General features: G+C 44.9%; 1 protein-coding gene across 1 annotated transcript in view; it reads left to right on the forward strand.

Annotated features, from left to right (window-relative positions):
• Positions 1-1,388: 1,388 nt before the first annotated feature.
• Positions 1,389-14,086, forward strand: part of HEPACAM (hepatic and glial cell adhesion molecule) — a 17,557-nt gene continuing 4,859 nt past the window's right edge. Inside the window, exons 1-7 of the mRNA XM_025049166.1 lie at positions 1,389-1,876; positions 10,671-11,012; positions 11,729-12,010; positions 12,295-12,388; positions 12,905-12,978; positions 13,377-13,447; positions 13,972-14,081. Of these exons, the coding sequence (XP_024904934.1) occupies positions 1,792-1,876; positions 10,671-11,012; positions 11,729-12,010; positions 12,295-12,388; positions 12,905-12,978; positions 13,377-13,447; positions 13,972-14,081 (1,058 nt within the window). The 5' untranslated portion in view covers positions 1,389-1,791. The remainder of the gene's footprint in view (positions 1,877-10,670; positions 11,013-11,728; positions 12,011-12,294; positions 12,389-12,904; positions 12,979-13,376; positions 13,448-13,971; positions 14,082-14,086) is intronic.

Consider the following 14,086-nt stretch of genomic DNA (forward strand, 5'->3'; position numbering starts at 1 on the left):
GGTCTCCCGCTATCACATATTTCTTTCCATAATTTTTGAGCTAAAAAAAGGATATATCAGGCTATTTCCTGAACATCATATCCTCCTTGTAGCCTCAAACAATAGGCCTCAAGGCCTAGTCATCACAGACAAAAGAAGCCACTTGTCTATAGTCCTGTGGAAGAACTCTCTGATTCGGTCCACAGGCTGCTCTGAGAAACATCAAAGGGGTAGATAAAAGAAATTAAAATATCCTTTTGTCCCCTACAGGCCTGATTTTCAAAGCTTTCATCTTACTACTGACTCTTAATACTATTTTAGATGCCAGAAGCTGAATGTTGAGTTTCTGTTTTTCATTGTATACCTGCAGAAACAACATAAACTCTTTCAGAGGCAGACAAATGCCTTGAGCTGTCTAGGAAAAAGTCATAGACACAAAGATACAAAAGGGAAAAAAAAATCTCATTTATATTATTCAGAATATTTTTTGGAGTTCTTCTGAGAAGTTCAAAACCAATGCCTCCCAATTCTTCTCCCCATCCTTCAGCTCATTAGACTATGCAGTGGACCTTTAGTTCTAGAAACCTGGCCTACTCAGGCTTTCTTCGGGATATAAAAAGAATGTTTGGATAGACAACTACTGCATTTATAAAACTAAGATCAGAGATAGAGACGACCAAGGGGGGAGTTATAAACTTTGGTCTCACCGCAATATAAAGATCTCTACAAAAATGAAAAAGACGAGGCCGGTTGTTGCTGTCGTTGTCGCTGTTGTCGTTGTTGTTTAAAATGTCATCTTTGTAAGAGAATTTTTTAGATACTCTACTGTACCAAATCTTCATCAATCCTCCCAACAATTCCTACAAGGAGGCGACAGTTTCCCCATTTCACTGATATGAAATTGAGGGTTAATGAGAGGTGTGAGCTGTTAGTAGGCACACATTCCACTGACAGCCCTCGTGAGAAGTAATGATGGGGTAGGGCAGAGCTAGGGTGACTCTCCTCAGCACAGCCTGAAGACAAGAGGAAGTGACCAGACTGAGAAGCTAGTGACAGAGCCCAGGATGCTGGCTAATAGGGTGCCACCTCCATCCTTGCTCTGACATGTTCTAGGAAATAGGCTGGAGGCAGGGGAATGAACAGAGTGGCTTCTGGTAAAAGGTCCCTAGCATCTATAGAATTCTACGATAGGAAAAAGAACCACAAGTAGGATCAGACGGGTATGAAAATGATAGAATTCAGGCCATTTCCAATCTTCTTTGGGCCAAAACAGGGATTTTCCATTTCTTTGGCAGTTCTCTGGAGTCTCGCATTCCCTGGCCTTTTGAAAGCTCGCTTTCTCCCTCTTCAGAGCTTATTGCATGCAGGTCTGTCTCTGGCACACACCATCTTTCTCAGGAACAAGGAGCGTGAGGCGGAGACAGGATGAGTTGGGATACAAGGTCCAATTTAGTGTGTGCCCCAACCCAGTCCCCACTGAGCCCGAATCCTCATCTCCCCCTGGTAGTGGGCACAGTGTAGCCAGGGAAGAACTAGAACCACGGGGACCCATCAGGTTGGCATCCCCACTGAAGATGATCTCTTAAGCAGATACCCCCTCTGAACTGGGGATGTAGGGCTTTGAAACTAGAAAATGCCAGGTCTGAAAGAGAGGAAAGAACAAGCCCAACAACACACAGAGCTCTGTGTATTCAGAGGGAAGTTGGCAGGGCTGTGCTCGGGCAGAGAAACTCCTAGTGGTACAAAGAGACGTGCCCAGAGTGGAGAAATCATGCTAATTGTCTGCACCAGAGCTGGAGAACGCCACCCAAAATGAAGAGAGAAAAGGGAGCCCTGTCCAGAGCTTTCAGTGCCCTGCACCTTGCTCCTTTTGTCTACCTTCTTCTGATCCAGACAGGTAGGAGCCCAGAAGGGTAAGAAAGGGTCTGGAGAAGGGAGTGGGGCTTTCAAAGGAGAGGGAGGGGAGAGTGGAGGGCCAGAATGCCTTTGGGGTGGGAGGAGGGGAGAGAGCTCAGCTGCCCTGGGAAGCATCTCAGTGAATTCAGGCACTAGTGTTGAATGTATTTCTTCATTCCGTTGCCTACTGCCCAGCCCCTGCCCCCTCCCTCAAAGGCTGCATGACTTTGGAGCTCCCACGGCATTCAGGACATTCGATGGAGGGCAATGAGCCATTTCTTATGCGATGTCTTGTCGGCATGGGCCAGAGCAGCATTCTTTCCAAGGATTATGGTGGGGCTTGGAGGAGTGGGAGAATCTTGGTTTTGTGCCTCCCCGGCTCCCCCACCCTGGGTTCTTTGTGTGTAAAATAGCGAGAGATATAAGAAGCTTTGGAGATAATGAGACTCCTGGTTTAGGGCGTAACATCAACCTACCCATAACTCTCCCTACACCGTAGACAGCTGCCTCCTGTACCACCCCACCAACTCCTTGGAAAATTGATCTTGTTTTATCTGTGTATGTGCGCATGTGTGTGTGTGTGTGTTCCAGAGAGCCCAGGAATTCACAATAGTTGCAGAGTAGATGCAGAGATCGTTTTAATAAAATGCAGAAACTATTACGAGTCAGATATGCAAAGGATGCCCAGGATCAGAGAGAGGTCACCTACCCCATCCGGAAGCGGTGCTAATGGTGCAGGGATGGGCAAGTATCAGGGAACGTCTCCTGGGAATGTCCGCACTACATTTCAAAGGATGAGAAAAATAGGCAAGTGTGGCAGTGAGCATTATAGTTGGGAAAGTGGGCAAATGTCAACAGCTTGAAATGGTATCCTATGTTTAAGAGCAGCCCAGCCATTCATGCTTACTGGAGAAGAAAGTGTGATCTGAGTTAGGCAAGAGCCTTGTAAACCACACTAAGGAATATAGTCTGTAAACAGTGGAGCAGGAGGGCATCGAATGGTTTTAATCTGGGCACAGGCAGGGCCAGATGTGCATTTCGGAAAGCTCACTCTTCAATGGGGCTTTGGAGGGGAAACTGGAGGCAAACAAGATAGAGAAGGAAAACCATATCCATTTCCTAGAGCTGCTATAACAAAAAACCACAGAGCGGGTGGCTTAAACAACAGAAATTTATTGTCTCACAGTTCTGTAGGCTAAAAGTTTGAGATCAAGGTGTTGGCAAGACCATACTCCCTCTGATGGCGCTAGGGAAGAATATGTTCCAGGCCTCTCTGTTAGCTTCTAGCAGTTCCTTGGCTGTGGCAGCATAACTTCAGTCTTTACATGACATTCTCCCTGTGCCCATGTGTGTGTCCAAATTTCCCTTTTAATAAGGACACCAGTCATATTGAATTAGGGGCCCATCCTTCTCCAGTATGACCCCATCTTAGCTTATCTTTGCAATAACCCCATTGTTAAATAAGGTCACATTCTGAAGTACTGAGAGTTAGGACTTTAAGATACGCATTTGAGGGGATACGATTCAACCCATACCAAGGCTATTGCAATAATTCAGGAGAGAAATAACATAGGCTGGAATTAGAATAAAGATAGAAAGAATGAGACCTGTTGAGATAATATTTTGGAGGGAAAATCAGAACCTAGTGATTGATAAGAAGTGGGAGGATACAGAGAGGCAGGTAGGGTTTCTGTGTGAAACCTTAAACAAACAAACAAACAAACAAAAATGGGATAGGGCTGAGGATGTGGTAATGAATATTGTCCATGTAGACATTGAAATGCCTATGACACATCTGTGGAAAATGTTGGATGGCCTAAGGTAGGGGGCACAGGAACGTCAGGGCTGAAGAGAGGTATTTGGAAGCTGTCAGCCCATAGGTGAGATTTAAAACAATGTGAATAGATAATAACACCTAAGAGGAGAAAATGGAACACTGAGTAACCCCAAGATTTGTAGAGGAAGGCAGAAGGAAAAAAATCCCACTGAGGTGACCAAGAAACAGTCACAGAGACAGAAGTAGAATTAGAAGACTGTGGTGTCCAGAAAGTCAAAGGAGTTGGGAGTTTTCTGGAGAATCAGTATAAACTGTATCAAAGAGGTTTAGTATAATAAGGACCTAAAAGGGTTGGTTACATATGGCAATTAAAAGGTTACTGTTAGCCTTAGTGAGGGGAGTCTCAGTGGAAATTACAGTGAGTTGAGGAAATAAGGACAGCCGTAGATATGGAGACATTGAATTGTGTACAGGAAGTACATATGAAACATATAAATCATAAATGTCCCTAAACTCCTTCAGGTCATCAAATGGTAAAGAAAAAATTATAGAAAGATATTGTTAGTCAGTGTGACTAGGCAAAAATAAAAGATGATAAAGGATCTGAAGTGTGGGAGACTGTAACAATAAATACAGCAAAAAGTTCTAAATGTAAACTATGTTCATAAGATATTAGTTATGACCTATAACAGGTGAGAGGTAAGTCCAGAGTCAGGTCATTATTCTGCTGTGGACTCAAGAGCAATAAAGTGCTGAGATTCTATAAGGAGTTTCTTCAACATATTAGTTAGGAAAATGCCAACTTCTGCGACAAATAAATTCCAAAATTTAAGTTCTTGGCCTTAACCATGTAGTAGTACAATGAAGTTTCAGGCTAAGCCTGAGATGAGGAAGGACTCTGCTCCATGAAGATTTTCAAGAACCAAGCTGATGGAGCTCTATCAACTTTGACGTATGTTTCCAATGGTCACCCTGAGGTTTGTCTTCTTTTCTTTCAGGTAGAGAATTTTTTAAAGGTTGGTAGGGTCCTGTGAGTGGCACCTATCACTTCCACTGGTTCATTGGCTAGAACTCAGTCACATGGCCATACCTAATTGCAAGGGAGGCTGGGGAATACAGATTTTAAGATTGGCACTTAAAGTAGGGCTGGACCATGTCTCCCTGGCTCCCAGAGAATTACCTTAATCCCTTTGCTTACGGCAACAACTATCGAGCCAGCCTAAGCAAATAACACTCAATCTTTAATGTTCTGTCCCTAATATGGACTAACGAGTCTTTCCTCAATTCAGCACAGCCCAATTCATGGAAAATTCAAACAAGTCTTTTCTAGAGGCTAGGGCACTATTTTATAGATACAAACACAGCATGCCATAAATCTAAATAATCCGATTTGCAAGATGTTACTCTCTGGGATCCTAGAACAATTCCATCCTCTCGTGACCCAATCGGAAAAAGTCTCTTGCCCGGGTTTCATCCTTTTAGATCTAAGATCACCTCCCCATTGTAGGTGCTGTCTTTTTGTTGTTGTTTCCAATTAAAAATTACATAGAGGAAAATGACTTTAGCATAAGGCTACAGTTTGATGAGCTTTTAGCCCCCAAGATCAAGAAATAGAACACTTCAGCACCTCAGAAGTACCCCCATACTATTTCAGTTACAATTGCCCTCCCGCCAGGGTTATAGTGGTACCCTAACTGCCAATTCAGGAATCATATGTACACATTCTTTTATGTCTGGACACCAAATTTGTAATATTCAGCCATATTGTTGAAATTGTAATTTGTTTCGTCTCGGTGCTGTAGAGTACTCTATTGTATGAATATATCACAATTTCTTTATCTATTCAATTTTGATAGACACCTTGGTTGTTTTCAGTTTGGGGCTTTATGAATAGAGTTGTTAAAACATTCTAGCATGTGTGTCTTTTGGTGAACAGATATACACATTTCTCTAGGGGAATATACCTTAGAGCGGAATCGCTGAGTTATATGTGTGTGTTACGCTTTAGTCGATAAGGCCAAACAGTAAATAAGAGTTCCAGATGCCGTATGTCTTCACCATCAATTGTCTCCTCTTTTTCATTTTAGCCCTCCTATTGAGTGTGAGGTGGTATCAAATTATGGTTTAAAATTGCATTCCATGGTTATTAATGAAGCATCTTTTTCATATATTCATTAGCCTTTTGGAAATCCTTTTTGTGTGTGTGTGAAGTACCTGTTTCAAGTCTTTTGCCCACTGAGTTTTCTGGATTTTTTTAAAAAATATTGATTTGTGGGAGTTTAAAAAATATATTTGGGGTATGAGTGTTTTATAAGATAGATATGTATTACAAATATCTCCTACTCTACGGCTCGCCTTTTCTCTCTCTTAACAGTCTTTTGGTGAACTGCTCTTACTTTTATTGTGTCCAATGTATCATTTTCTTCCTTTATGGGTACCACACTATTGTGGCCTAATAAATCTGTGTCTGCTCTCAAGTTGTGGAGATATTCTCTTATGTTTTCTTTTTTAAATGTTATCATTTTACCTGTCACATTTAGATCTACAATCCATCTAGAACTGATATTTGTGTAATGTGAGAAGTAAGGGTCAAGATTCCTTTTTTTCATACTTGGCTCAGCACTATTCATTGGGGAAAAAATCCTTTTCCCATTACACAGTAGTGCCACCTTTGTCATAAGTCGAATGATTATATATGTCTGCTTGTGGGCCTCTATGCTGTTCCATTGATCTATTTGTCTATCCTTGTGCCAATATCGCAAAGTAAAAACCTCCTAGAATTTTGATTGGTACTATATTATAGTTTTAAGTCAGTTTGGGAGAATTGGCAGCTTAACAACAGTGACTGTTCCAATCTAAAACATGGTAATCTCTGTGTGCTATCTTAATACTATTTAGCTGGGTGCACATTACTGAACATCTACACTCTTTAGGGTGTAGATAAAAACTACCAAGACTCCTACCATTCTGGTTCCTAAGGGCCTTCTTCACAATGTCTGTTCCCTGCTTTTCTCTTACTTTCCTGAGTGACTGACACTTAAAATATTTTCAAACTCTTATAGGCCCTTGTAGGTCCCAACGGGGCAACAACATAAGGATATAATGCAATAACCCCAACACATTCACACTCAGTGAGGTTCCTATACAACACTGCTCCAGGAGGGAGCGTGTTTTCTCAGAGTGTCATTCATCAGGAAGGATATTAAAAACCGAAAGCAGAAAGCAAGTTTGTTTGTTTGTTTGTTTGTTTGTTTTAAGAAAACTATGCTGTATGCCTCCCTGGGAATATTGTATGCAGTTTTGGTCATCACTCCTCATGTTTTCTCAGAGTGTCATTCACCAGGAAGGATATTAAAAACCAAAAGCAGAAAGTAAATTTGTTTGTTTGTTTGTTTGTTTTAAGAAAACCATGCTGTATGCCTCCTTGGGAATATTGTATGCAGTTTTGGTCATCACTCCTCAAAAAAGAAATAATAGAGTTGGAGGGAGCCCAGAAAAAGGGTATATCTGATGGCCGAAGGGATGGAGGGACTTTCTTATGAAGACAGATCTAAACAAAACAAAAAACCTTCATATAAAAAAAGGGATATAACTGAGGTCTATGGTGGTAGAGAGCATGGATTAGGTGTAAATAGACCAAATCCTAGAATACATGTTTGGCACCAGCTCGTAGACACTTTTAAAAGGTAAATTTAAGGCAAATACTGGTGATCTTTGCCAAGCAAAAAGGAGCACACAAAAATGAGTAGATGATAGTTTCTTTAAAGGAAGAGGCTATTAAAGAAACCCAAGGCTATCAGCAGACACATTTTTATACTTTAAAGCTTGACATTGCTTGGTGTCACACAGCAGGTCAAATTCCTACTTGACAAGGGCCACCTACCTGAACCAGTGTGGCACTGTTTAAATTGATAGGCACATCTTGCTGCGATGTCAATTTCCTTTCATTCATCTTCCGGTGGGAACAGAGACTTTCTACATAATGATGCCACAGAGACTTGAGGACAATAATTAAGTTAATCGCTTCTCAAGGTTGAATAGTCCTAGTCCCTTTTATTTCCACTGTGGGTCACAATTGTTAGCCCTTGCCTCATTTCTGTGTCCTGCTTTGGCAACTGTCCCAGTTCTCTGTGTCCCTTTAAAGTAGTGGAACCCTGAATTTAATACAGACTCCAATTTTGGCAAGAGTTTCGAGAAACAGTGTTTGCTCAGCAAAATGTTCTCTTTGTCAGCTTTTGAGAAAAACTGCTCCATTCACTTCTGAACACACATACATACATCCCTGCGTGTCATGCACAGTGACAGTCTCAGCCCCAAGGAAAAGTAGAAAGGATTCCCCTTCCCCCCAGGAGGAAGGTGCCCATCTAGCGGAGGGTGAGGCCTGGGGCAATCCATATGCTGTAGCTTCTCTGGTGTTTTTATCTGGAAGAATCAAGTTCTTCCAGAAATTGGCAGAAAGAGCAGAGTTGAGGGGAGAAAGACATCAGAAAAGGACCACTAGGACCTTGTATCTGGTAGGAGAGAGAAGCTCAAGGAAGAACCAAGGGAAGATACAGGGGAGAGGAGGAATCTTTTCTACTTTTCCTTGGGGCTGGGACTGTCACTGTGCATCTTCCTGGAAGGAGGAAATAAGAACCTCAAAGTCTGGTGCTTGGGGTTCCTAGGCTCCAGGATGGCTCTGCACATAGAACCCTCATGTGCATATCCCACTGCTTCGACTGAGTCCTGAGAGAGAGGAGTAGATGTTCTCCAACTATTTGATCATCATCGTCATGTCCTTATGAAGCACAGCAATTTTTTTCAGGGCCACCTCAAGTCATACAGACCAAAGTTTATTTGCCTATTTGGGAAAATCTGAAAGCTTGCTTTTTCTACATCAAGCCAAGTCCAGGATCTAGCAATCGCTAGGCAGGAAATCCCTCTAAATAATCACAGAAACTAGAGCTAGAAGAAATCTTAAAGATCACATGGTCAAATGGATTTCAGTCTGATAGCGAGGGCCATAAGGATTCCTAGCAGCATCCCAAGTTATTGCGGAGGACAGGACTCTGGTATCCTTCACCTCTTCTACCAAGTCAGGTGAGCTGGAACTAGATTTCATTTCTTTTCATTTTTATATAAGGTTTTATGGGAACAAAATACCTTTAATAAAAAGTATTTGAAAATAGATTTTGTCTATTCTACTTCCCCCAAATTAAGACTCTTCTTAATAATGAGCATATAATATTCACACATATGACAGCTTTAATCATTAGAGTAGCCTCTTCCTTAATACTTAAGGTTTTATGATTCTAGTATACCTGGCAAATAATGAATATCGGAGTTGAGGAGGCCCTCAGAGACCATCAGGTCCCACCACCTTATTACACAGAGGAGGAAACTGAGGCACAAAGAGGTAAAAGAATAATCAATTGGTCTTTCCATGACCACTTCTAAAAATGATGAGCTTGCTACTTAACAAAGCACTTGTCTTAAAAATGGATCAAATATGTTTATTAAGTTAAATTTGCTTTGATCTCCACAACAAACCTTTTAGTTTAATTGCCTCCTGGTTTGGTCTGGGTCTTCTGAGCACCAGAAGAGGAATAAGGAATGGAAAGATACAGCTCAGCTTCCCCACATCTAAACTGCAGCAGTAGCAGAGTGGGAAATAGGGGAGAGAAAGAAAAGAAATAAATATGAAGCAGCTGGGAGCACAGAGAGACCAAGAACCTGACATGTATGTGTCTATTCAGCTAAATTCAGCCTTGTTCCCCACTGCAATCCTCCAGAAGACCCTCTTTTGTGTGGTTGTACCACTCTACAAGGCCAGGCGAAACAAATGAACAGCATCCGTTCTGGCCCCGAAGTTCCTAAGAGATCCCTGAAATGTGTGATGTGTCTCTGGATGGTGACAGGATGGTGAAATTCCAGAATTACAGGGCTGGAACAAACCAATGAGACCATCTAAACTACCACTCACTTTACCTGTGGGAAATCTGAGCCCTGAACAGATAAGTGACTTCTCATAGGTCCTATGTCAATAATGGGGCCCAAATCTCTGATGCTCAATCTTGTGTTCTCTTTGCTACACAACAATAACTGACACACATTTTGTGATTTTCCACTGCGAACTTGATATGGCAGTTGCTCTCATTATTATTCTTGTTTTCTAAATGAGAAAAGTGAGGCCTAGAGAGATGACTTGCCCAAATCCACACAGCCAGTTCAGTGGTGGAGCACAATCTTACAAGGCCTTCTGATCCCAAACTCTTTGTTCTACCCATTCCAAATGCCTCTTCTGTAGGGGATGCAAACTGGGCTGGAGTTTGGGTGAATTTCCAAAACCATCTACTCAGTTGCAGGGCTGTTCTGCACAGGGCAGGCCCAGTAAGATTCTACATGCAGCTGAGACAAGGATAAAAGAAGTTCTTGGTCTGACTGGAGGGTGGCCCAGTTGCCTTTAGGCCCCTAAACTTCCCCTTTATTAGCACTGTCTTATGACATACTCCTTGCTCTGTGAATCTATGTCCCTATGCTTTCTCCACCATCCCACCCGACCCCACTCTCCTGATTCCCAACTAAGAAGAACATCTGACAAATTCTCCATAAGGTCTGATGACTTATAAATTACATGGAGTAGGGATGTCTGTCTGCTTTGCTCATTGATATATCCCAAGGTCATAGAACAGTGCCTGGCACACAGGAAGTACTCAATAAAGATTATGAACGGAGCGCACAGGGTATGGGTGAGCTGGAATCTTTCTCAAGAGAAAGGCGATGAGGAAAATTGCCAAAGGCAGAGGGACAGATAGAAGAACTGCAGGCAATAGGATGGGTATGAGGGATGACAGAGAAGCAGAGGGGCCCGGAGGTACAGTGGGAGAGGAGATGGCACCAGAGGGTAAGAAAAAAGGACTGACTAGGTGTGAAGGGCCCAAAAGGCAGAGGCATGAAGAGATCAGAGGACCTGAAGATGGGAGTGGGTAAGGAGCCAAAGGCCTGACGCTGCCCTCTCCCTGTGAACCTCTGTTCACAGAGCCCCTGCAAGGAGTGAACATCACCAGCCCAGTGCGCCTGATCCGTGGCACGGTGGGGAAGTCAGCCCTGCTTTCTGTGCAGTACAGCAGCACCAGCAGCGACAAGCCCGTGGTGAAGTGGCAGCTGAAGCGGGACAAGCCAGTGACCGTGGTACAGTCCATTGGCACAGAGGTCATTGGCACCCTGCGGCCTGACTATAGAGACCGCATCCGCCTCTTCGAAAATGGCTCCCTGCTTCTCAGCGACCTGCAGCTGGCCGATGAGGGCACCTATGAGGTCGAGATCTCCATCACCGATGACACCTTCACCGGGGAGAAGACCATTAACCTCACTGTAGATGGTAAAGTGCTATAGCAGGGAAGGAGACAGGACTAGGATTGGGACTGGGGCTAGACCCTGGGAGAACAAGCACAAAAGCCACTTGGTTGCTGAGAGTGAGCCAATTGGATATTAGAAGTTGGCAGACAGGCTACAGTTAACACGTATAGAGGGCTTACTATGGGCCAGAAACTATTTTAAGTGCTTTGCAGATATCGACTCGTTTAATGCTTATAATAATGTAGGGATATTATTATCATTATCCCCATTTTGCAAAAGAGAAAGCTGAGGCACAAAGAGGTTGAATAACTTATTAAGTCATGCTGCTAGGGATAGAGCCAATATTTGAAACTAGACAGTCGTACTTAGGCTTTTTTGTTTCAGGCTGGCTCAGTTTAAGAAATCTTAGAAAGGTATTTGAGAAGAAAGGACGGGAAGGCCCATGAGGGCAGGGGCTATGGCTGTCTTGTTCAGCTTTGTACGTCCTGTGCTTAATAGGTGCTCAATAAATAGCTGGTAAATAAATGAGTGAGTGAGTGAGTGAGTGAGTGAGTGAGTGAGTGAATGAATGAGTGAATGGATGGATGGACAATGGTGAAGAACTGGACTAATGATCTCTTAAGGGTCTTCTCAGACCACAAATGGAGTTGTGCTGTGTTGGAAGGTAGGGAGTTAAGAAGGGGAAGGGAGAAGCTTTTTTGTCCCATGGCTCACGGACTCCCCACCCCCTGGGCTCAGTGCCCATTTCGAGGCCGCAGGTGTTAGTGGCTTCGACCACTGTGCTGGAGCTCAGCGAGGCCTTCACCCTGAACTGCTCACACGAAAATGGCACCAAGCCCAGCTACACCTGGCTGAAGGATGGCAAGCCCCTCCTCAATGACTCGCGAATGCTCCTGTCCCCCGACCAAAAGGTGCTCACCATCACCAGGGTGCTCATGGAGGACGATGACCTGTACAGCTGCGTAGTGGAGAACCCCATCAGCCAGGGCCGCAGCTTGCCCATCAAGATCACCGTGTACAGTGAGTCTCCCTGCTTGCCTTCCCTTAGGACACAAAACCCTGACAGTCGGGTGCCCATGAGGGGCTACAGACATCCCAGACAGAGGGAGAGAGAGGCAGAGATGAGCCAATTCTCTGTGGAAGACAGCAACAGGTGGGAAGTGGGCTCTGGGCAAACTCTGCCATGGGCCAGCCATACTGCCTGGGGCTCTTTTTCTCTTCCATCCACTGCAGGAAGCTCTCCTCACCACACCTGGTGCCTCCTCTGAAATTTCTCCCATATCTCTGTCTCTCTCTCTCCCTAGGAAGAAGCTCCCTTTATATCATCTTGTCCACAGGAGGCATCTTCCTCCTTGTGACCTTGGTGACAGTCTGCGCATGCTGGAAACCCTCCAAAAAGTCTGGGTAACTCCCCAAGTTCCACATCCCGAGCTCCCTAATTCTTCAAGCCATCCCAACCCCAAGCTCTCTTCTTTTCTTAGTCTTTAAATGTCTTTCCCCTCAGGGCCCTGAACCTCTTCTCAGGAGATCCATCTCACCACTGTGTGTGTTGTGTACAGAACCACCTCCTCCACTCACAACCCCTGGCAACCCAGCACTGTTAATAATGGTTTCGCTTGCAGGGCACCTTTCATGGGCCAGGCACTGTGGTTGTGGTTAGTGTGATGCCTTGTAAGTATGAGTACCTGCAGTTTACAGATAAGGACACTGAAACTCAGATTGCTTAAATGACTTGCCCACAGCCACAATGATAGCGACAGACTTAGGATGCAAATTTAGGTGTGACTCATTCCAGCTCATCCTTCTGTTACAAGGCTTCTCTTACAGCTATCAAATCCCGCTGTGTCTCATCCCCAGACCTCCTCCTGCTCATACTCAGTAGCTCTGTTCATGGGGTGCTGGGTTGATTTGCAGGAAGAAAAGAAAGCTGGAAAAGCAAAACTCCCTGGAATATATGGATCAGAACGATGACAGCCTGAAACCAGAAGGTGAGCTCCCAGCTGCCCATTCACCCATCCCATCGGCACTCAGATCAGTGGGCTGCTGGGAAAAGGCAGAACTGGGCAACAAGGAAGCCAGCTCTGCAGGGCCCCTTCCTCCACCAACTGCCCGAAGACTACAGAACAGGGAGAGGTGCGGCCAAGGTAGGACCCTAGGTGTTGCCAATCCTTTGGTGGAGGTTGTGGCAGGAGGTTGTGGCAGGAGGTTGTGATCCGCAAGCAGGATGAGGCTGGCCCGGTGGGGATTAGCGCCTGAGCCGCCCCGGGACCTGCCCTACCGGGACCTGTGCATCCTTGACAGGCCGCTTGGGAAGCAGAATCTAGGTGCTGGCTTGTGGGAAGGGTTCTATACCTGGGTCAACCACCCCATTCTTTGCCCTGTGCAGCAGACACCCTCCCCCGAAGTGGAGAGCAGGAGCGGAAGAACCCCATGGCACTCTATATCCTGAAGGACAAGGTGAGTGGGTGCCTCACAAACACCAATGAGCCCCCTACCACCTCCTGGTGCTAGGTAGCCATACTATATTGATATCTCTTTACAGCACTCACAATAACCTGAGAAATAGTTGTGTCATCCCCACTCCAGAGATTAGAAAAATAAGGCTGACTTAGGTGAAATGACTTGCCCAGTATCCAACAAGGAAATAAGTTGCAGGTCTAGGATCCCACCTAAGTCTTTGGACACCAACTCTGATGATTTCCCCACATTCCACAACTAACTCTGTTCATGGGGTGCTTTCCATCAAGATAGGAAAGAGACTAACGGGACAAAGCACTGCACTTAATGCATTTCAACATTTACTGAGCACCACGCTAAATGTCGTGTATTGCAAGAAAATCCAGACCTATGCCTGCCACCTTCCAGGAGGTGGGAGTGTGGAGGGAACTATTTCCATCACCTCGGTCTTCTCAGCGCTCTTGGACACCAGGGCGCCTCCAGACCGGGCCGCTGTCCGCTGACCCTGGCGCGTGTCCTTGCAGGACTCCCCAGAGCCGGAGGAGGACCCCGCCCCGGAACCCCGGAGCGCGACGGAGCCCGGCCCGCCCGGTTACTCGGTGTCGCCGGCAGTTCCCGGCCGCTCACCAGGCCTGCCGG

This window comes from Pteropus alecto, unplaced genomic scaffold (genome assembly GCF_000325575.1).
Source record: "Pteropus alecto unplaced genomic scaffold, ASM32557v1 scaffold135, whole genome shotgun sequence".
NCBI classification, from domain to species: domain Eukaryota; kingdom Metazoa; phylum Chordata; class Mammalia; order Chiroptera; family Pteropodidae; genus Pteropus; species Pteropus alecto.